Raw genomic sequence first — 23,007 nt, forward strand, 5'->3', positions numbered from 1 at the left:
ACGTAATAACACCAGGAAAGAAGAGCATCAGGTATTTATGAGAGAAATGCAACATAATGTCAGGAAAAGGAATAAAAGGTCTGTGTAAACCATCTGTGAAGGACATCAGAATTTGAAGGCTAAACATGGACGCAAAGAAGCAGATGTTCAGTGGCATAATGTTATGCAACATTGCAAGAGAAATTGGGCAGCACAGTGTAATGAGCAGTGTGTCTGAAAGAACGAGATTAGATGATAGTCATGGAGTGAACATTGAGCTGATATGCATACAGGATGCAGGGCATGGAACAGAGCATTCTATGTAATCACATACAATATATAATGTACTCAGCCTGTACAGGCTGCACAGTATGTCGTGTCATTCTATAGCGGGTGATCACCTTCAGTCAAACATACAATATCATATGTAAAATAACATCACAGAGCACATTTCCAAGCAGTAAAATTAAGAATACACATCAGTGAGGGGAAAGCCATCATATACATGTTCATACCTAAAAATGTTAGTGACATTGTCACTATCTACAGTGGTAGGTACAAAGCCACAGTCACATGTAAGAAGAGCAAGCATTGTCACAAAGCTACATACAATAGCAGTAGTATAAAATGTGTGTGTAGAATGTGTCATATGTTCAACAGGAGGACAAATACCACTTATACCTCTCAACATCTTAGGAAAAGCCCAGCAGAATGGATGGACAGAGGCCCCAAAATAGTGACATGTTTTAAATATTGCACTTATAAACTTAGAAAGTTGGCAGAGTAACAGGGTTTGTTCTAACATACATTTTTCTGAAGGATGTGAAGTATGCAACTCAAATGTATGTCATTATTTAGTGACATCAATCCTCTGATCATTCCAGTGATTTGCCAGAAAACCACAAATTTTATAAGGAACAGACCAAAAAAATGAGCCGAAAATCTGGACAGTTGTGAGGTATGGCACCACTGTATGAGCAGTGCCAGTTGCAACCAAGTAGTATATTTGTGCCTCCTAATATGTAGAAAATAATTAAAAACAAACAGTCCCCAATGTTTACAAAGATACTCCAATTGCATCAATAGCAGATAGGGGCCCTGGAACGTACATGAGATAGTGTATTTCTTTAGGGAACTCATATTTGCTTATCTCAATGCAGTTTCTTGCAGTGTTTAGTGTTTAATTTCCTTGTTATGTTGCTTTTGCTTCAGCTGTAACAGGTAGAAGACTGTGGGTACTGTGAACAGTGCAGTATAACTGCATTATGGTTTTACTATCCACTTATACTGGATCCCATACATACTAAAAGTCTTCTATGCATGTTGAGTAAGGCTGATATGGTTTGCGTAAAATTACCTTTTTAAATAGTCAAACACTGCTGCTTTTTTTTTACATTATTAATTGTGAATTTCACTACTTAATACAAATCTGCATTCCAGAAGTATTTTTTTTATTTGTATACCTCTTTACTTAGCATATTTATTTTAAAGTCTGCTGATATTACTTTTATATTATGTCCAGTTTTACAGAGTTTCTGGAACCTTTTCAGCGAGTTATCCAGCAGGAGGAGATTTGGCTATATAAAAACCCTCTTATAAAATCAGACCACATACCTACAAGGGTCATGTTTGTAAGTACATTTTTTTAATACATTTTCATAAGGTGGCTGACTGGCAAAAAAGTTGCACAATTCTTCTGTAAATAAATAAGATATTTTCCTTTAATTTCTGAGGAAGCTATATTAAATAAAAATGAAAACATTTCTAGTAATGTGCTTATTATTTGTGCTGTGGACTGACAATGCAAAAACTGCTATCCTCAGGTGTATTGAAATTATTCTCAAATTTTATGCTATGATTAAGGTCTTCTGCAAAATTGATTCAACATTCTTAAAATATATTTCTATGTCACTGCCCACCGGATTGCAATAATACATCACTCTGCTATTAACTTTTAACTTCACATTACTGTGCTGCTTACTAACAATCTTTCCGGTACCTTCTTTAAATATAAATTAAAAATATGTATTGCATTTTATGTTATTTATTTAGACAGCCACTGCATTTTGTTAAATTGATTCTAGGAAAATTGCTGTTGCATGCAAAATGATATTTGGCAGATAGTAGCTTCAAAGAGTTACCCAACTGAATCCTCACCTGACACATGGAAGCGATTCAGTGAGCTGCTTAAAGTGAAGCAATGTAGCCAATGTTAGGCTGCGAAAAAAAATGAGTATGGCAGTGATGCCTAGTTTAATTAACTGAGAATAAAAGTTGATAGTTTGCTAATCCTCCTACTTTGTTGCAATACTTTTTCCCCCATTCAGTAGCATATTTGGTCAAGAGCTGAAGTGTATAATCATTTGGTTCCTGAAAGTATAAAAGTAGGCCATTTTTCTTGAACTTCTAAAGAAGTGAACCACTGCTTTTGATAAGGGCGTGTGAAGCAGATGCAGTGAGCAAGTCACTAGATAATGCTGGATAATGTATTAAATTTTAACTTGAGCCATCACCTTTTACTCTACATTATATATCACTTTACAACAGGGTGCCTTATTAGCATAAGGAAAAGCCTGCTTTAAAAGCTAGTTATCAGTGGATGCTGGTTATGTGTAGAAGGCATATTATAGAACAGAAAGACAGAAGGAAAGTTCCACTGGATTTTACAAATCATGGAGTCGATATCAGAAAATGTATGATGTGTAGTTTTGAGTCTCACAGCTATAAAAAAAGTGCGATTGACAGGGAAGTACAGCAAACCTTATATCTCACTTGTTACTCCACTGAAGCGCTTTTGCAGAGGGGCCTTTGCCCTAAACCCTCATCTAAGTGCAAATGGAACTGTTTGCAGTATATAAAACCTGAACTTAGTAGGTTTTCCTGTATTAGTACTTTTAGACTCACTGTTCTAATAATCACAGTTGTGGTCCTTAGAATTTAATCACAGTTGTGGTCCTTAGAATTTCAACAAGACCCCCTCCAAAAAAATGTTGTATGTTTGTCAGAATATTGTTGTTTGTATGAGATTTAGATGTGTTCACTGTGAGTATACAATGTATAATAATGAAGTCAGAGAGTGAGAGATAGAAGAAATTGAAGTGAGCAGTACAATATAAAGAGAGCTGAAGAGGTAGCACTTACTTTTAAGCACTGGAAAACCTGGAACACAGAGATGTGCTAAGAGGAGACGCTTCTTCATTTTGAATATGTATACAGGAGGATCCCAGCCAGAAGCAGAAAAAAAGGAAAATCCTCTTTCTCTCTGATATATATATTAAGGGCAGAAGATAAACTGAAGGAAAGCACATAGTAAAGTTTTAAAGGGTCTATATTAAATCAGCGAACGCTGATTTAGCGACCATTTAAGAGTGAAAGCTGATAATCCCGAAGACACAGAACAGCAATTTTTTTCCCAGGGAAAAAAATCACTGGGCCATTTTCAGGACTTTGCCATTTCCTCCACTGTGGTGGTATCTTGGAGTTGGCATATTTAAGTGGGGGGGGGGGGGTGTGGGGATGAAGCACCCCACTTTTTTTTGTGTTTTGAACTTTTTGTGGAACAGCAATTTTTTTCCCCTGGGAAATAATCGCTGTTCTGTGTCTTCAAGATTTTCAGCTTTCACTCTCAAAGGCTAGATAAATCAGCATTTGCTATTTTAAGCATTTGCTGATTTAATATAAACCCATTTTAAAGAACCTACAGCATGTAATAATGAATGGTTGATGTATTGCATGAATCTGTTTTTGGTAGAGCCACTGTTTTGGTACATTACACTAATTGTTTTGATCACTCTTTTCTCTCACTGCCTGTTTATCATCGCCCTCCTCCCCATCAGTTGTCCTGTTCATTTCCCATCACAATGGTGATGGTTGACTAGAAGGGTCTGCCATTGAAACAGTCATTAGAAACAGTTTGAAGGTTTTTTTTCTTTTAGACTTACTATCTCAGAGAACACCCAGCTTCAGAACCAAATGGGAATATATAATGGGCTATTTATGCTGGTCACTCACTTCCACAAGGAGTATTGCTAGCAAACAGCCCTGTTCACCTCCCCCAAGCATGGAAAGTGGTTTCCCTAGTCTCTTCTGGAGAAATTGCACTTCTCCATGTGCTGTTCAACTACCTGCTTCTCTCCCCACCACTATGGAGAGGCTAGCAGGCCACACCCATTGACTCCCTGTCTGGCTCCTACAGTGCCAGGGCCACTAAATGAGCCTCAGTCACTTGGGTCTCAATAAGAGCTCTATCCCACTGCACCACAGACCCAAGGCACACTGTTTCCTCACTTTATACATATGTTAATATCACATTTTACAATCTGTCTCACCTGCTTTCTTAAAGATAGATTGAAGATTCTTGTTGTAACTTGTTTTGTCCTAAACATTTTTAATGAGAAGTATTGTCTCTTGTTAGAGGCATGATTCATATGACTATATGTTACATTGCAATTTAGTTTTAAACCGCCCCCATTTAATTACCACTCCACTTCTGTTTCTAAAGACACAGTATATGTTGGAAGGGTGCTATCAGTCTATGTTTATATTAAGCAAAGCAGAGTGGATGGGATGAGTGAATGTGCTGCATGTATGGAAGCATATTAAGATGTCTTTGTTTTGGGGGTGTCAGGTGATTAAGTCACCCAGCATAATTTGTGAATCTGAGAGAAAATGTAAAGAGCAACAATGTATATATGTAAACAAGCTGTATTTTTATTGGTCGCTGAGTAATTGCATTCCACATTTATAAAGTCCCTTTAAATTTATTACAGATAAGATACTATAGCAATAACCCACGCCTGGGTGTGGGTAATGCTGGATTTACCCACGGTTGGCGTGGTTTGGTCCCGAGGGCGAGCCCGAGGACCAAACAAAGACAACCGTGGGTAAATCCAGCATTACCCACACCCAGAAGTGGGTTATTGCTATTATACAATGACATTATTTAAGAAAATAAATAATTACTTTTCTTAAATAATGGCATTGTATAATGCCTCTTTGCTGCCCTTCCGCAGCTGTCTGGTGTTCAGCGGCAGTTCTGATGTACTGCGCATGCCTACGCAGTACATCAGAGCTGTGGGCAAAAGCAACGGAGAACGCAAGATCTCCGTTGCTTTTTACTGTCTCGCTATGTTAAATGGATTTAACATAGCGAGACAGCTTTAAAATAAGCAACGGAGATCTCCGTTGCTTATTTTAAAGCTGTCTCGCTATGTTAAAATCATTTAACATAGCGAGACAGGTTTTAAAAAAAAGCAACGGAGATCGCAAGATCTCCGTTGCTTTTTACACACTGTGTCGCTATGTTAAAGGAGTTTAACATAGCGAGACAGCTTTAAAAAAAGCAACGGAGATCTGCGTTGCTTTTTTTAAACCTGTGTCGCTATGTTAAACTCTTTTAACATAGCGAGATTAGTGTTTATACTAACGGAAAAAGTCCGGGCGACCGGACCTTTTTCCGTTAGTATATTGAGGGATTTACAATGGGCACGCTGGTTGGGCTGGCCAATCAGTGTGCACGTTTTAGAGGAGGCATTGTATAATAGATTTCTAATGCTTCATTCACTGGATATATTAGCAATATAAAAACACTTATTTGTCTGTAAAGAAATATTGAAGGTAAAGCATTAAGTGCTTATTATAGGTGGCTAGTTAAACACATACTAATGTATGTACAACATTTTGATTGTACTAGCTGATGGTTATATAGGTTAGTTCAAATGTGTACTCAGAAACAATGAGACCCTTGTTTAGTTTTATTTCCATCCATTATGAAAGTGTAACACTTTGCTCCATACCTCTCAACCTCTTAGAAGAAGAAAACTAGACAAAGTCCTAAATAAAATTTGGACAAAGGCACAAAAATAGGGACACTTTTTAAATATCATTCTTACAAACTTAGAAAGTTGATAGAATAACAGGTTTTGCATTATCATGAATTTTCTGAAGGGTATAAAGTCTGAAACTCAAATCAATGTCATGATTTTCTAACTTCAATCTTTAATGATTTGCTACAATTTGCCAGAAAACCACAATTTTATGAAAAACGGACCAAAAATATGAGTCAAAAATCTGGACATTCTGCGAAAATCTGTACAGTTGAGAGGTATGCTTTGCTCTGAAGGACAGCAGGAAGTGTACGCCAGTACATGCTCTGTAATTCATGGTATTGGAAACTGGGCACATAATTAAGAACAGTATGACTAAAACAGTAAGAATGTTAAACAAGAGTTACCTAGCTAATGTAGCTTTTACATATCTCGAATTAAGATATTTTCAGTTGTTTAAAACATACAAAAGCAATAGTCCTTAAAAGTTTTTTTTAAGCATTATGCATTAGGATTTCTAAAAAGCTGTTCAGGTCTTAACTCATTACAGCCGAGTGAGGCCTCCAGGCATTTCTGCAGTTACCTCCTACTTTGCCTCTAGACGTCGAATATTGCTTCTTCATATTTGCATTAATAATTGCAAAACCATGCTACATATAAGGTATCAGAATATTTTATCTTGAAGCATACATGATAGCAAACACAGCTGTATTGATATTTGACTTATGTCAATGAGTATTTGTTTGAACTGTAAGGTAATAACTTCATTTTTTAATGGCTCAAGCCACACCCACTGGGAGTTAAAGGTACACAATCAAAAGTGCTGTACTGGAGGGAATGAGTTAAGATTAGTGCAGTGTTTGTTAGAGCAGCAGTTGCAAATAAAGTTAAGGTATTTAGAGAGTTAGTTACAAATATGAAGAAACATCCATCTCTGTTATACTCAGCAGCTTATAGTGTTACATAGGTGCTAAAGTATACATCGAGGAATAAAAGCAGAAGTTTGGTGGGAAACAGCAGGATGTTGGAGTTGGGGAGGGTGAAAGCAGATATTTTGCCTATATGGTGGTAGTGTTGTAGGGCTAGACTCTTTGGAGGTTCTATTACAGCTGATAAGCAAGGCATATGGAAGAATCCTTTGGGCATTTATCATTTTTGGAATAGAGATGGTAAGTGAGGAAAGATTAATGCATGAAAGAGTAGAATATCAGTTGGTGAGTAATCTGGTAAAGCAGATAACAATGCAGGGTTGGAAAGCAGAGGAACAGATGACGGAAATGTAAGAACCATGATGTTACTGCAAAAGGCATGCGGGAAATTATAGGGTAGATAGTTCAGGAGGTGAAGCAGACTGAGATAAACTGGATAGTTTAGAAGGAAGAGAATAAAATGACAATGTGTGCTGCATAGTAAAAGTGGCATTGCTACATGATCAGGAAGGTATTTTAGGGATGGGTATACCCCCATTACAGAGTGTAGGTGGCCTGAGATGCATTTAAGGCCATGTGCACTCTGTAATGGGGGGTATATCCCATGGTAAAAGTGGCATTGCTACATGATCAGGAAGGTATTTTAGGGAAGGGATATAACACCCATTATAGAGTGTACGTGGCCTGAGATGCATCTGAGGCCATGTACTTTCTGTAATGGGGGGTATAACCCATAGTAAAAGTGGCATTGCTACATGATCAGGAAGGTATTTTAGGGAAGGGATATAACACCCATTATAGAGTGTACGTGGCCTGAGATGCATCTGAGGCCATGTACATTCTGTAATGGGGGGTATAACCCATAGTAAAAGTGGCATTGCTACATGATCAGGAAGGAATTTTAGGGATGGGTTATACCCCCCATTACAGAGTGTATATGGCCAGAGATGATTCTGAGGCCATGCACACTCTTTAATAGAGGGTATATCCCATAGTAAAAGTGGCATTGCTACATGATCAGGAAAGTACTTTAAGGATGGCATATAACCCCCATTAGAGTGTGTATGTGACCTGAGATGCATCTGAGGCCATGACCACTCTGTAATGGGGGGTATATCCCATAGTAAAAGTGGCCTTGCTACATGATCAGAAAGGTATTTTAGGGATGGGATATAACCCCCATTACAGAGTGTACATGGCCTGAGATGCATCTGAGGCCATGTACACTCTGTAATTAGGGGTATATCCCATAATAAAAGTGGCATTGCTACATGATCAGGAAGGTATTTTAGGGATGGGATATACCCCATATTACAGAGTGTACATGGCCTGAGATGCATCTGAGGTCATGTACACTCTGTAATGGGGGGTATATCCCATTGTAAAAGTGGCATTGCTACATGATCAGGGAGGTATATTAGGGATGGGATACACCCCCGTTACAGAGTGTACATGTCCTGAGATGCATTTGAGGCCATGTACACTCTGTAATGGTGGGTATATCCCATAGTAAAAGTGGCATTTCTATATGATCAGGAAGGTATTTTAGGGATGGGATATACCCCCATTACAGAGTGTACTTGGCCTCAGATGCATCTGAGGCCATGTACACTCTGTAATGGGAGGTATATCCCATAGTAAAAGTGGCATTGCTACATGATCAGGAAGGTATATTAGGGGTGGGATATACCCCCCATTACAGAGTGTACATGTCCTGAGATGCATTTGAGAAAATGTACACTCTGTAATGGGGGATATATCCCATAGTAAAAGTGGCATTGCTATATGATCAGGAAGGTATTTTAGGGATGGGATATATCCCCATTACAGAGTGCACGTGGCTTGAGATGCATCTGTGGCCATGTACACTCTGTAATGGGGGGTATATCCCGTAGAAAAAGTGGCATTGATACATGATCAGGAAGGTATTTTAAGGATGGGATATACCCCCCACTACAGAGTGTATGTGGCCTGAGATGCATCTGAGGCAATGCACACTCTGTAATCGGGGGTATATCCCATAGTAAAAGTGGCATTGCTACATGTTCAGGAAAGTATTTTAGGGATGGGATATACCCTCCACTACAGAGTGTATGTGCCTGAGGTGCATCTGAGGCCATGTACACTCTGTAATGGGGGTTATTCCCCATAGTAAAAGTGGCATTGCTACATGATCAGAAAGGCATTTTAGGGATGGGATATACCCCCCATTACAGTGTGTACATTGCCTGAGATGCATCTGAGGCCATGTACACTCTATAATAGGGGATATATCCCATAGTAAAAGTGGCATTGCTACATGATCAGGATGGTATTTTAAGGATGGGATATACCCCCCATTACAGAGTGTATGTGGTCTGAGATGCATATGAGGCCATGTATACTCTGCAATGGGAGGTAAATCCCATAGTAAAAGTGGAATTGCTACATGATTAGGAAGGTATTTTAGGGATGGGATATACCCCCCACTACAGAGTGTATGTGGCCTGAGGTGCATCTGTGGCCATGTACACTCTGTAATGGGGGTTATATCCGATAGTAAAATGGGCATTGCTGCATGATCAGGAATGTACTCTAGGGATGGGATATATCCACCACTACAGAGTGCACGTGGCCTGAGATGCATCTGAGGTCGTGTACACTCTGTAATGGGAGGTATATCCCATAGTAAAAGAAGCATTGCTACATGATCAGGAAGGTATTTTAGGGATGGGATATACCCCCATTACAAAGTGTACATGGCCTGAGATGCATCTGAGGCCATGTACACTCTGTAATTGGTGGTATATCCCATAGTAAAAGTGGCATTGCTACATGATCAGGAAGGCATTTTAGGGATGGGATGAGTGCACATGGCCTGAGATGCATCTGAGGCCATGTACACTTTGTAATGGGGGGTATATCCCATAGTAAAAGTGGCATTGCTACATGATCAGGAAGGTATTTTAGGGATGGGATATACCCCCATTATAGAGTGTACATGGCCTAACATGCATTTGAGGCCATGTACACACTGTAATGGGGGGTGTATCCCATAGAAAAGTAGCATTTCTACATGATCAAGAAGGTATTTTAGGGATGGGATATACCCCCCATTACAGAGTGTACATGGCCTGAGATGCATCTGAGGTGGTTAGCAGCATTTTGGGGAATAAGCCAGGATATCCTGGCACAAACTTATTTTTATTTTGGTGAAGATGCTATATATGAGTGAAGGATTTAGGTGAGGAGTTGGTAAACTCTGCGAATAGAGGACCATTATTGTTTCCATACTTGTCTAGGTAGTGGTGGCAACTAAACTAATGATTAACTCCTGACAGTGCGAGTATTATCAATAAACTATATTAAGGGGGTCCAAGGTTAACTTTGTATTTGCATTATTTTGTCATCAGTGGATGATGAAGATGAGCACTTAGATGCCTAAACAGAGCAAAGCTGACAAGAGTCATTGTTTATTTTTTGACAATAAAAATGATATAGAAAAAGTAGCTACGCTTTCTGATGAGAAACAACTGCAGGTATTTTAGAAAGGACTGCCAAGTTTGCAGACTTTTGGGAATAAATTTGTAAAATGTGATTATACTTGTGTAGGAAATGAGAAATCAAAAAGATAAAAATCTAAGAGATAAGTGTGGGGAGCTATAAAAGAAGATAAAGAAGCCAAGGAATGAATGACAGCCTACAAAAAGAAAAGAAAAAAATACTAACAAAAAAAAATCCAAGTGCATAGGTAATATGTAATTGAATAAACATTTACAACGATAAGATATTTTGGATGGGCACAGTAGTGTACTGTGGCTAGGGACAGCTAACTGAAACACATTTAATAGATGGAAAGTCAGACAAAGGAAAATATGGCAGAAGAAAGTGTTATTGGATGCACCTTTAAACTATAAAAGTCGACTGTATTTATTTACACGTGTATATCTCCACAGAAGTGTCTTCTGTGTGATCTGAGTATCCTGTCTGTGCCTGCCTGAGATTTTGCCAGGTGCTCCAGTTTGTTTCCATATCCAAAGAGCTTCTGTAAGTGAATTGATGATTTTCTAAATGGTGTAGCCAGGTGCTTTGTTGGTAATGTAGAGGGATAAGCCCTGGCTGCAACACGGGTGACCAGAATCTGATTATTATCTTGGCCAGGGAGGATCGCATGCCTATCCTAGGAGGACAGAGGACTGTATTGGTGGTAGAACTTCCCTCAGGGTTTTGGTAGAGACTTGAACATGATGAGACACCCAACTTGGTGGGTAGGCTGGCCAAGAGGTGTGTCTGCCCAGGGCCTGCAGTGGCTGCAACCAGCCTTGCAGAGATGCCACCACACAAGGAGGAAGGGTTAGATTTGAAACATGAAGATATGCACACCATTATAATCAACATTCCTACCTACACAGTGGCTGGTTTTGAAGTGGTAATTACCCTTGGTCTCGGTCTAGTGTTGTATGCAAATACAAAACACTGCCAGTCTAAGTAAAGGTCAAGGATTTAGTCGAGGAGTATTAAGGGGGTAAGCTACATTATTGCAGTAGAACAAAAAAAAAAAAAAACCTGAATTAGCAAATACCTGGATTGGAAACTATGACAAGGAGAGATCAATGCTTATTCATGAATGAAACACTTTTGATTGGCAATAATTTGTGTACGACTGCCCAGATTTTCTCCTGAGGGTCAAATTGCCAATGGACCAGGAATCTCTCCTTTCAGTATTCTGTCCTGAGTGGGTGTATGTAAGTAGTGAGACTGTGTGGGGTATTGGGAGGGGTATTGGGTGGGGGTAGGTAGTGGTGTTGCCACTAGAAGTGTGCATTTTTTTTGTATTTATAGTTCCAAATGCTTTTTCACATTAGTGAGCTTTCACAGTAAATGTGTGAAGTGATCAGAAATCAATTACAGGTTGTCAGGGAAGCCTCTATTTGTGTATAGCTATGCATGCCAACTGTGTGTGTGTGTGTGTGTGTGTGTGTGTGTGTGTGTGTGTGTGTGTGTGAGAGGTTTGGTAACGTGGAATACTTTTCAGTATGAATGTCTGTGCCTCACATTTTTTGACTGATGTGATAAGCTGTGGCTTACCCACAACCCTGCATTGGTTAAGGAGGTAATCTGAAAATAACTGAGTGGCTATGAATAAAAAGACGTGTGAACTTTTAAGATGCGTGGCATAGCTGAAGAGAAGGATTAAACGAAAATTAAATGGAATTGTTCAACAGGAAATGGAATATTAATGAAATCAATGAGGGATAAAAAAAAAGACAGGAGAGGAGAGGTACCTTTTAGTTGCCAAACACTTTAGCAATTCTTTTTCAGTAAGAGGTAATTTCAAGATTGCAGAATCTCGAAGAACTTGTATTACTCCAAGGTACAACAGTCTCTGAGAGAGTGTATATAATTAGCAAGGATATGAAGGCAGAGCCAATATTTTGTTGTGTATGGGTGTGAAGACTCCCTGCAAAAAAGGGGGGGCTATGTTAGATAATCGAACTTTCAAATGTTCGACTATCATATGGTCAACACCATATGATCGAACTTTTAATAAAAAAAATAAACTACACAAATAACATACCTGAATGTTTTAAGCATGGAGGCAAGCCCCCTTGCACCCCCCACACACCCCACTCTTTAAATATACCAACTCAGAGATTGCACTACATTGCAGGAAAAGAGACATCTTCCCATTCCACGCTGTACGGACAGTTCCTTTAAAATATTTGAACTTTCAAAAATTCTATCATATGGTGTCGACCATATGACACTCGAAATTTTTAAAGTTCGATTGCCTAATATAGGCCCCAAAAAAGGCTGCAGTAGTTTCATAGTGAGTTTTGACTATCACGGTTTTGTTGCCAACATATTAGTGTTCACAGTTTTAAGTGCCACAGATACATTTCTCTCTTGTCATGCAGAAACCATAGACTATTAAGAAGTAGTAATAATCTGAGGGAAAACATTGTGGCATAGCAGTATCTCAGAATGCAGCACTAATTTGGACTATATCAAGTACGAATCAGTTAAACCAATAGAGAAATAAAATTCTTGAGAAACTAAATGAGGAACTGAATATTTCAGTGATTGGGACATGTTTTTACAACTGATTTAGATAGAAAAATATGGGGTTTTAACCATAAAATAAATAATTTATTGCCAAATGTATTAAAACAATAGTAATTTTGTTTTCAGCAGATGATTTTGAAGCTGAGGGGACAATAAAAAAAGATACCCAGAATCTGTAAATATTAGATAATATCAGAAATTCATATGAAAATGTGCATAAACATGTTATGGAACTGGAAAAAAAGAACTATTAAAGTATTTATGTTACTCAGAATTTGAAGAACCTTTGCTATATTTGTTTGACACAAAGAACTAGAAATAAATTGATTCAGTATAACATTCCTTCTGTCAGTAAACTGACCCTCCTACCTAACACAGAAGTTCAGTATACCTCTATTCCTTATGTTGTCAGCTTCTTCACACTTAATATTCTGAGGCAGTGAAAGTACTTCCTAATGCTTACCAACCACATAGTACTGCTGAACCAGTAGAACATGAAGATGTGTAATTGTCTGTATAACTGGAAGGATACATTCTTACTTATACAGATGGTCAGCAAGCAACAATAAACTTGGCTTTACCTCTGAAATATCGCACCAAACCAATATGCAGTGAGGTTGTAAAAAAAATAAATAAATCCCCACCCTCTAGGAATGTGGACAAAAGGGTCTTGGCAACAAACCACTAATACAATTCAAGGATATTGACATAGCTCAGTGAATTACCACTCTACAGAATGCAAACCATTCACTTTCAGTAAGTCTCCATATCCAAGGAGAAATGTTCCAGTAACTGAGAACACCACCTTCAGGCACACTGACTCTTCACTTGATTGTATGAGGAAAAATAAGGTGATAGTTGCCTTTTTGGTGCCAGGATCTGTGATGTCATGAGAGCCTTTCAGTCCTTTTAACAGACATATATGACTGTGATTTGGAGGTGGTTTATATAGCTGTGAAAGACTTGGGATACTCAACCCAAGGCAACATACAGGGAGACCTATTGGAGATCACTGTGCATCTGTAAGATAAAGGTAAGATTCTGCTCCTGAAAGGGATCTTACCCTCTCCCAGTTCAAGTACAGTGAGAAGATAATTGGCTTGATTAATTAATTTAGTCACTGGTGACATTCTAGTGGGATCCAGAAAGTGCCAGTTTGGAATGAGGTGTTCATCATCCCAACATGCTTAACCTGGGATGGTCTGTACCTTTTATTCCACAGATACTATTCTAAATATTGTCCAAAGCACTTTCTGTCCCCATAGTGCCTTTTTAAGACAAAGTCTAACATTTGGACATTCCAGCACAGTAAAAAAGGCCTGCAGCAAATACAAGTACTGACCACAACAGGGTTGCTCTGCTCAGAGTTAGAGTTCTTAACAATAAATTGCTGAAGCTCTCCTGCCAATTTAATGCATCCACATTTGTGCTGAAACAGAGACTTGGTTTCAGTGGAAAGACAGCACTCCTTTTTTATATATCCATTATGCATTCCAACCTGTTGGAAACTGTGAGGAAATATCAATAATTAACAATTACTTCTCTGCAAATTCCATATAGTCCATAAACGAAGCTTACTGAGCTTCAAATTACCATATTTAATATAATTTGTCAGTTCATGGTTTATCTCCAAGTCTTGTGGATTTCTAATACCATGATGGGAATGGAGCCCATTCCTAAGTCGGTATGATTAAAGTTCGTGAAATTAGTATTGTTTTAATTTTTGGTATTAGTCAAAAGTGTTCTTTGCAGTAACCTCAGTATGACTAGAATTGACTCCTGCAATTTATAGAGTTGCATGTATTAGCAGCATACCTAAATATGACTGTAAATTCTTTGTTATTAGGCCTGCTGCTCTTAATACAATTGGCACTGTCTGGGTATCTTTCTTCCACATTGCTTTCATATCTGCCTACAAATCCTGGTATTTTATGACTTAGTGTAGCTGTACATAAGACTGTAATCACTGATGTTGCAGTCTCAATGTGCAAAGCTACTTTTAGGTTCATAGGTATGTACTTGGCTATCGGCCCTGAGGCCTATATAAGCCTAGCCAAAGAAGATCCCTGGCTTTCGCCACCCAAGAAAATTATTTTCCTGCTTCCCTGTCTAGCAGAGTTACAGAAGTGATCCCCAGGGTGAATTCCTATTTCCCATCCAATTGTTGAGATTTTTCTTAGAGGGCTAATGAGGAGCTCTGCTTGACATGAATGGGTAGTCTGTTCCAGAGCATGGGAAGTCTCTGGGACAGGAATCTATCCCTCCAGCATGTTCTGTTTATTATGGTGGTAAGGTTTAGGTCCCTGGAGCATGTGGTGCAGAGGGATTGGGGTTTCTTTAAGTGTAGCATGTCCAACAGATGTGGGTTTGACATGGCTTTGTATGTTAGGCAGAGGTCACCTCTGAGTAGGCGATAAGGAGTTTTTTGAGACGGTCTGCATATGGCATCTGCTTGAGGCTGGTAATCCTCTTTGTGAGGTATTTCTGTGGCCTTTCTAGTTGTAGATGTCTTGCAAGGTACATGCCAAATGGGACATTGTACTCTGTAATGGGTCTGATGAGGGATGAGTAGAGAGGAACAATGATCTCTTTTTCTAGAGGTGAACCCCTTTGTGATGAGGTGTGCCATGTAGAAGGATTTCCTGCCTACTGTAGCAATGTGATTATCAAAGCAGAGACTACTGTCTACCTGTGTCCCAAGGTCTCTTATCATACTTTCAGTGTTTAGTAGGCTACCGTCTATGTGGTAGTTCATTGGTACAGTGTTTTTCCCAGAAGGGATGACAATGCACTTCTTGGCATTGAGCTTGAGGCCATGACTTTGACACCAAGCATCAGTCTCAGTGAGGCCCCTTTGTAGAATGTCTACATCATTAGGAGATTCTGTTATGGCACCTAGTTTGCAGTTTTCTGCAAACTTCATTAGCCAAAGACCTGCTGTATTAGCCTGGACTTCTGAGAAGTAGATGCCAAAGAGGAGAGGACCCAGGACTGAGGCCTATGGTACTCCACTTGTCACTGGTCTGAAGTTGGATTTGGAGTCGGCTACTTTCATTGTGTGGGTTCCGTCAGTGAGCCACTTGGTGACCCATCTTGTGACAGGGATTTATACCCAGTCTAGTGAGTTTATCTATAATTCCAGAGTGGGGGACAGTGTCAAAAGCCTTGGTGAGGTAAAGATAGGCTGTGAACACCACCTTACCCTCATCCATGGCTCTGGTGACTACTTCAAAGAAATCAGTCAGGTTTAGGAGACATGACCTTTCTTTTACAAACCCAAGCTGAGTGGGGTCCAGAGTTTGTAGGTTGCCTATGCCCTTGTTTATAAGTTCCAAAATGATACGTTCCATGGCCTTGCAGACCAGACTCATCAGGCTAATGGGGCGGTATTTCCCAGGGTCCATGGTGGCACCCCCTTTGTGAAGTTGGATAACTGTTGCTGTGCGCCATTCAGTAGGCACAAAGCCTGAAGTGAGGCTATGATTGAACATGGCACTTAGGTGGGGTGCCAGTTTGTTCTGTAGTTTGTGCAGATTGACGTCTGGGATGCGGTCAGGTCCCATGGATGCTGTGTTCTTGGCTTTCGAGAGTGCGGTCTTTACTTGTGCAGCCATGATTCCAGGGGCTTTGCATTCTTCCAGTATAATGATGGGCCCTTTGGGGGGTGAGGGGGTGATGTTTGCACTGAACCTATCTGCCAGGATGTTGGCAATATCAGTTGGTTCTGTATATTTAGTGCCATTGTGCTGTAGCTCAGAGCAGATCTGAGCGTCGCCATTGAAATTCTTGATATAGCTGTAGAATGTTTTTTGGTTGTCTTTAGAATCAGTGGCGATTTTATTTTCATAATTAGCTTTGGAGGATTTTATGAGAGATCTCAGCTTCTTACTGAGGCTGACCAGGGAATTCCTGCAATCAGGAGTTTTACACTTTTTCCAACAGCTTCTTCCTTCTGTTGTAGAGTTTGTTTTTGGCAGCTGTCCTTTTTTTGGAGGATAGCGTCTTGGTTCTGTTGGGGATGGCACAATCCATGAATTCATGTATGTATAGTGTATAGGATTCAGCAGTCGTACCTCTATGTTCCATCTGTGTGGGTGTCATAACGCTTGCCACTTCTGTCTTAAGAAACAGGATTGGTTGTTTTTCAATTGAATTGTGCAGGTTATAGGTCAAATTAAAGGTGGGAAATATTTTGAAATGATTTATTGTGGTCTCATTTTTTTATATCACAAAAACCTGGCATTTTAACAGGGGTGTGTAAACTTTTTATATCCAGTGTGTGTGTGTGTGTGTGTGTGTGTGTATATATATATATATATATATATATATATATATATATATATATATATATATATATATATATCTATATATTTAGTCCCACAAGATATATATAGTCTTGTTGCAGTGTGATTTTTATATATCATTTGCTATCCATAAAGCATTTTATTTGTTTTCCCGTTGAACTTATCCAATAATTTTGAGGCCAGTAAATCACCCCAAAAACTGTAAGAACAGAAAGAGCAAATTGGTTTAAAGGCTAAAATGTATTCCTTGATGTCAAGGCAATTTTCAGCATTAGCTTTAGTCTTCTGAACTATTTCTTACTCTGTTTTATTCGCATCTGTACACATTTTATTACTGATGCTTCAACAATTGCTAAATATTTCTACACTGCCTTCCTACTCATTAGTTTATATCCCATTCCTGCCCCAGGGTGATATTTTCCTGGTGCTGCAGCTTTCGTGCTTTAAACATTACTTTTGCACACTTATCAAGACAAAAATAGCATTCTTATAGTGTCTAAGAAAGTTTTAAAAGCAGTTTGCTACAGTTTGAATATTTTTTGTTTTTGTGAAATCTGAATATTGTAGCTATGGTATAAACTGGAGCAACTGTTTACTACAGTTTAAAATAAATGTATATATATTTTAATTAAGTAAAATTTGAGGAAGGAGGTTCAAGAGCAGGATGCAGAAATGGCTTCCCCATTTTAGGAGCACCAGGAACCTGATGATGGCCTTTTTTTTGCTATTCCATTGAAGAGATGAACCAGGATTGTGTATCTGGCCACCTGGTTGGTGTGCCAGTAGAAGGAGCGTGTTTTTTTCTCTTCACTTGAATAGTTATGTGTGTGTGTGGGTGTGTGTGTGTGTGTGTGTGTGTGTGTGTGTGTGTGTGTGTGTGTGTGTACCTAGCAGTATCTGCAGTAGTCTGAAATCCTTTATTTTTTGCTCTTCACTTGGAGTGATCAGGGTGGGGAGGTTCTTTGTGGAACTGGTACAGGGTGATGGTTGAACCAGCTACACTTATTTATTTATGTATTGCATTTGTTGACCGGGAAAGTTCACTCTGCCTAGGAAGAGCCCATTTTCAGTGGAGGCCTGCGGAGAAAAGCTCCACATTAATACAAAAGTAAAAAAAAAAACAATCTTAATACATAGGACATTTTAAGCAGTACTATCATTTCATTAATTACATACAAAGATCCTTAACTACATGCAAGAGTAAAATATGTTAATACATAGAATGAAGTATTATGGGCAGTACTATCACATGAGAGAAAAGTAATAGCAGAAATGGCAATAATTTTTTATAGTCAGCTATAAATGTGAAAGTAGTGATGCCCTGTATTCGAGATGATAGTGTATGTTAGTTTCCACTCTGTTTTGATACTGTGCATTTCTTTTACCACATGTATCTTTCTATGCATTTTTTCATGATCTGATCACTATTTATATTCTTTAATGGTAATACTTCTTTCCTTAACTGTTTTATATTTTTCTCTCTTTGGTGGTTCCATGGTGGCATTTTATTTCTTTGCTTCCTTTCCCTTATTGCTCTGCATTTTTGTGGTAAGATTTCTGTTATTAATTTTGCTGCACAGTAATATATCCTGTCTTTTTCTGTTGTATCAAAATAATGTCTCTTAATAGTCCTAATCACTGTGTTCATTCCTTTTACTAGATTTCTAACATTTTAGGTCTGATTTTGTTTGTGTAATCTGTTTCTTTCATTGATCATAATATATCTATCAGTCTCTATTAAATCAAGCAACTATTCCCTTAGATCATTTTCTTCAAGACTGGGAGCACCTTCTTTGCTCTCCATTTCCTGCGGGTATTCTATAGAAAGTTCCAAAACATCATTTTGTGGTATATCCTCTTCAGATGCTCCATGCTTCATCCTGTCCTACTTCATATGGGAGCTCATTGGACCATCACCCTGCAGCATTCTCTCTGACAAAGTTGTCACTGTTTCATGCTTCTTCTCTTGCTGTGTAATGTAAACTGATCTTTTCTACTGGTCTGTTACACACACACACACACACACACACACACACACACACACACACACACACACACACACACACACACACATATGGATCTACCTCATTTTATTGAAATCCCGCATCATCGAATCGTGGTTCCTCGACACTCAGAACATCAAAATCCCACTTCATTGAACCAGAGGAATAAAGAACATCTACTATGGGTAAGTAACCACTTACCCAAAAGGAAACAAAACCAAAACTACACCATCCCTAATGCACCCAGGTGAGGGGCTACACCCCCCACACCCACCCTAACTAAATATATCATCTCCTAGATTGCAATACAGTTTGGAAAAGGGCAAAGTTCACCATCTTGAATCACAGATTATTTACCCTAGGAAGATCTTCATTGTTCCTCTGGTTCAGTGAAGTAGGATTTCGATATTTTGAGTGTAGTCGAACTGCGATTTAATAATGTGGGATTTTGACAAAGTCCGGTAGACCCACATATATATATATATATATATATATATATATATATATATATATATACGTATTCCTAGAATTGACTCCTGCACAAATCATATTCTAGGCATATTGAGGTTGCTGCAAAGAATACCATAAACTGAAACAATACTAATTTCATGCACTTTAATCATTCCCATATATGTGTATATGTGTGTGTTTGTGTGTGTGTTTAGATATATATGTATATGGGTTCACTTTAGATTATCGAAGTCCCAAAAACTCGAAACCCAAATGGTCGAGACCATATGATCGAGTGTTCAGAAATTCGAAACTCTAAATTGAATTAAAAAAAAAACAAAACATAAAAACAATGTTTCTGCAGAGGGCCAAGCCCCCCTGCACCCCCCCATCCCCCCTACTTAAATATATCAACTCCGAGATTGCACTACAGTGAAGAAAAGGGAAATCTCCCATTCTGAGCTGTATGCAGAAGCACAGAAATGGAGATTTCCCATGTTCTCGCTGTAGTGCGATCTTGGAGTTGATATGTCTAAGTGGGGGGGGGTGCAGGGGGGCTTGCCTCCCTGCAGAAACATTGATTTTATGTTTTGTTTTGTTTTTTGCATTCACTTTAGAGTTTTGAGTTTCTGAAAACTCGATCATATGGTCTTAACCATATGGGTTTGAGGTTTTTGAGACTTTGATAATCTAAAGTGAACCCGTATATATATATATATATATATATATATATATATATATATATATATATATATATATATATATATATATATATATATATATATCTGTGTGTGTGTGTGTGTGTGTGTGTGTGTATGTATATATATGATATATATGATGAAGGTCATGGTGCTTAATGCTAGGAGCCTTAACCTGAAAATGCATTCACTGGAGGCTCTCCTTGCACTGGAATATGCCGATGTCTTTGCAGTCATTGAAACTTGGTTCAGGGTTGTAGAGAGCACCCCCTACCTTACCAGGCTATACCTCTTTCCACATATTCTGACCCCAAAATGAGGGCAGGAAGACAAAGGGTGGGGGAGTCTCTATCTTTATTAAGGACAGGCAAACCTCCAGACTGGTTTCCAGCATGATGCACTGGAACTACTCCAGGTGCAACTGACCATTGGCAAGATCCCCATCCAAGTTATAGCCAGCTATAGACCCCCCTCCATGACAGGCACCCCCCCAACACCCTGATTCTTGGTGACTTCAACTACATCACCATAGACTGGATGAACTATTCCTGCACTAATGCTCTCACCCAATTCCATGACTTCATCAGTACTAACACACTAGACCAGCTCGTGTCATCCTCCACAAATGGAGATAACATTCTGGACTTGGTTCTCACCAACATGGGTAACTGCTGTACCACTCCCATAGTATATTCCTCCCTGCTGAGATCAGATAAATGTACTGTTTCATTCAAAGTTTCTTTCCCACCCAACCCCCCCCAACATCATAATCAAACTAAAAAAAACTCTCAAAAGCTGACTACAACCTCTTAAAGGAGGGTATCAGCAGCTTCAAATGCCACCCTCAGAGGATGCAGACAGCTATGCTGAACAGTATGCAAATTCAATATAAAAGCACCTGTACATCTGCAGAGTCTCAGCCATACCCAGCAGAACTAAAACCTGCTTTTAAGGAAAAACAAACCTGTAGGGTGGACATCATCTATCAACAGACTTTACGAAAAAAGGAAGAAACTGTTGTCCAAAGCTAAAAATGAACAAATTCCAAATTGTAAATACACCCTCATTAGTCTCAACAAGCAAATTAGATCACTAGAGAAAGCCTCCAAAGCCAATTATGAATCAAAACTAGCTTCCAGAACAAAGGAAAACCACAAAGCCTTCTTCAGTTACATCAAGAACCTACATGGCAAGGCCCAGGTTTGTTCTGAATTAGTACTTAATAGTTTCACTTACACTGATCCTGTTGACTTAGCCAACCTGCTAGCAGATAGGTTCAGTGCAAACTTCACCCCCCCGTCCCCCCAAAGGCCCTTCTGACATCCCCGATACTTGTCTCGCACCTCATATCTTCATAGATCAAGTGTTAAAGGCCCTATCCAAGGCAAACAACACAGCTTCCATGGGACATGACAGTGTCCCTGGTTGTATTCTGCACCATCACCAGCAAGAACTGGCTTCGCCATTGAGCACCCTATTGAACCACAGCCTAAGTACAGGCTTCATTCCAGCAGAGTGGAGAACTGCTATTATCATCCCCTTGCACACTGACCTTGGAAACTATTGCTCCATTAGCTTGACAAGTCTGATCTGTTAAGCCATGGAGCGTATTATTATGGATCTCATAAACAAGGACATAGGCAATCTCCAAGCACTTGACCCCACCCAGTTCGGATTCAAGGGCAGATCTTACCTGTTGAACCTGGTTGACTTCTTTGAGACGGTCTCCAAGGCCCTGGATGAGGGAAAGTCAGTACATACATCTTACCTTGACTTGGCCAAGGCTTTGACACAGTCTTCCACTAGGGCATCATCGAGAACCTAACACAACTTGGTGTAAATCCCTGTATCATCAGGTGGGTGGCTAAGTGGCTCACCAACAGGACCCTCATGGTTAAAATAGGCACCTTCACCTCCTATAGCAGACCTGTCACTAGTGGAGTTCTCCAGAGATCTGTCCTGGGACACCTACTGTTTGGTATTTACTTCTCAGAGGTCCAGGCAAAGACAAAAGGCCTGTGGCTGACCAAGTTTGCAGATGAGTGCAAGTTGGGTGCTGTCATTGGCTCCCCAGATGATGATAACATACTGCAGTAGGGTCTCACAGCAACGAATGACTGTTGCCAAAGTCATGGCCTCAAAGCTAAAATGCAAAAGTATCATCGTACCATTCGGCAAAAACACAGCCCCTATTGATTACCACATCAATGGCAACCCCCAAAGCACACAACCTGTGGTGAGAGACATGGGTACTCATGTTGATAATCTCACATTCAACCATCATTTAGCGCAGTGGTCAGAAAAGCCTTTTACTTGGTACATCTCATAAGTAAAGGAATTGCATCCAGGAAAAAGGAGGTTATTACCTGTCTATACTCCTCTCTCATTAGACAAATAATTGAGTATAACACCCCATTAGGTATGTACCTCTCCAAACATCTGTACCAACTAGAAAGGCCACAGAAATACCTAACAAAGAGAATCCATGGCCTCCAAAACCTGTCCTATGTGGACAGGCTCAAGTCACTGTCACTCTCCTTGGTATCTACAGATTGTACAGAGATGATCCATGTCTCACCTACAAGGCAATCTTGGACCCACCCCTACTAGAGATACTCCATATCCATAAGTCTAACTCCTCATGCATTACCCACTTGAAAGGTCTGACTCTATTGTGTGATATAAACAAAACCTGCTGGAGAGAGAGGTTTGCCTCCAGGAGGCTGACCTGTCTGTGGAATAGACTTTCCATACATGTTAGAACACCTCACTGA

At 39.4% G+C, this 23,007-nt stretch overlaps 1 protein-coding gene across 1 annotated transcript in view; it reads left to right on the top strand.

Annotated features, from left to right (window-relative positions):
* Positions 1 to 23,007, top strand: part of PLPP4 (phospholipid phosphatase 4) — a 2,218,356-nt gene that overhangs the window by 823,951 nt on the left and 1,371,398 nt on the right. Inside the window, exon 2 of the mRNA XM_044056071.1 lies at positions 1,502 to 1,610. Within this exon, the coding sequence (XP_043912006.1) occupies positions 1,502 to 1,610 (109 nt within the window). The remainder of the gene's footprint in view (positions 1 to 1,501; positions 1,611 to 23,007) is intronic.

The sequence above is a fragment of the Protopterus annectens genome, chromosome 14.part0 (genome assembly GCF_019279795.1).
Source record: "Protopterus annectens isolate FY-2018-M chromosome 14.part0, PAN1.0, whole genome shotgun sequence".
Taxonomy (NCBI): domain Eukaryota; kingdom Metazoa; phylum Chordata; order Ceratodontiformes; family Protopteridae; genus Protopterus; species Protopterus annectens.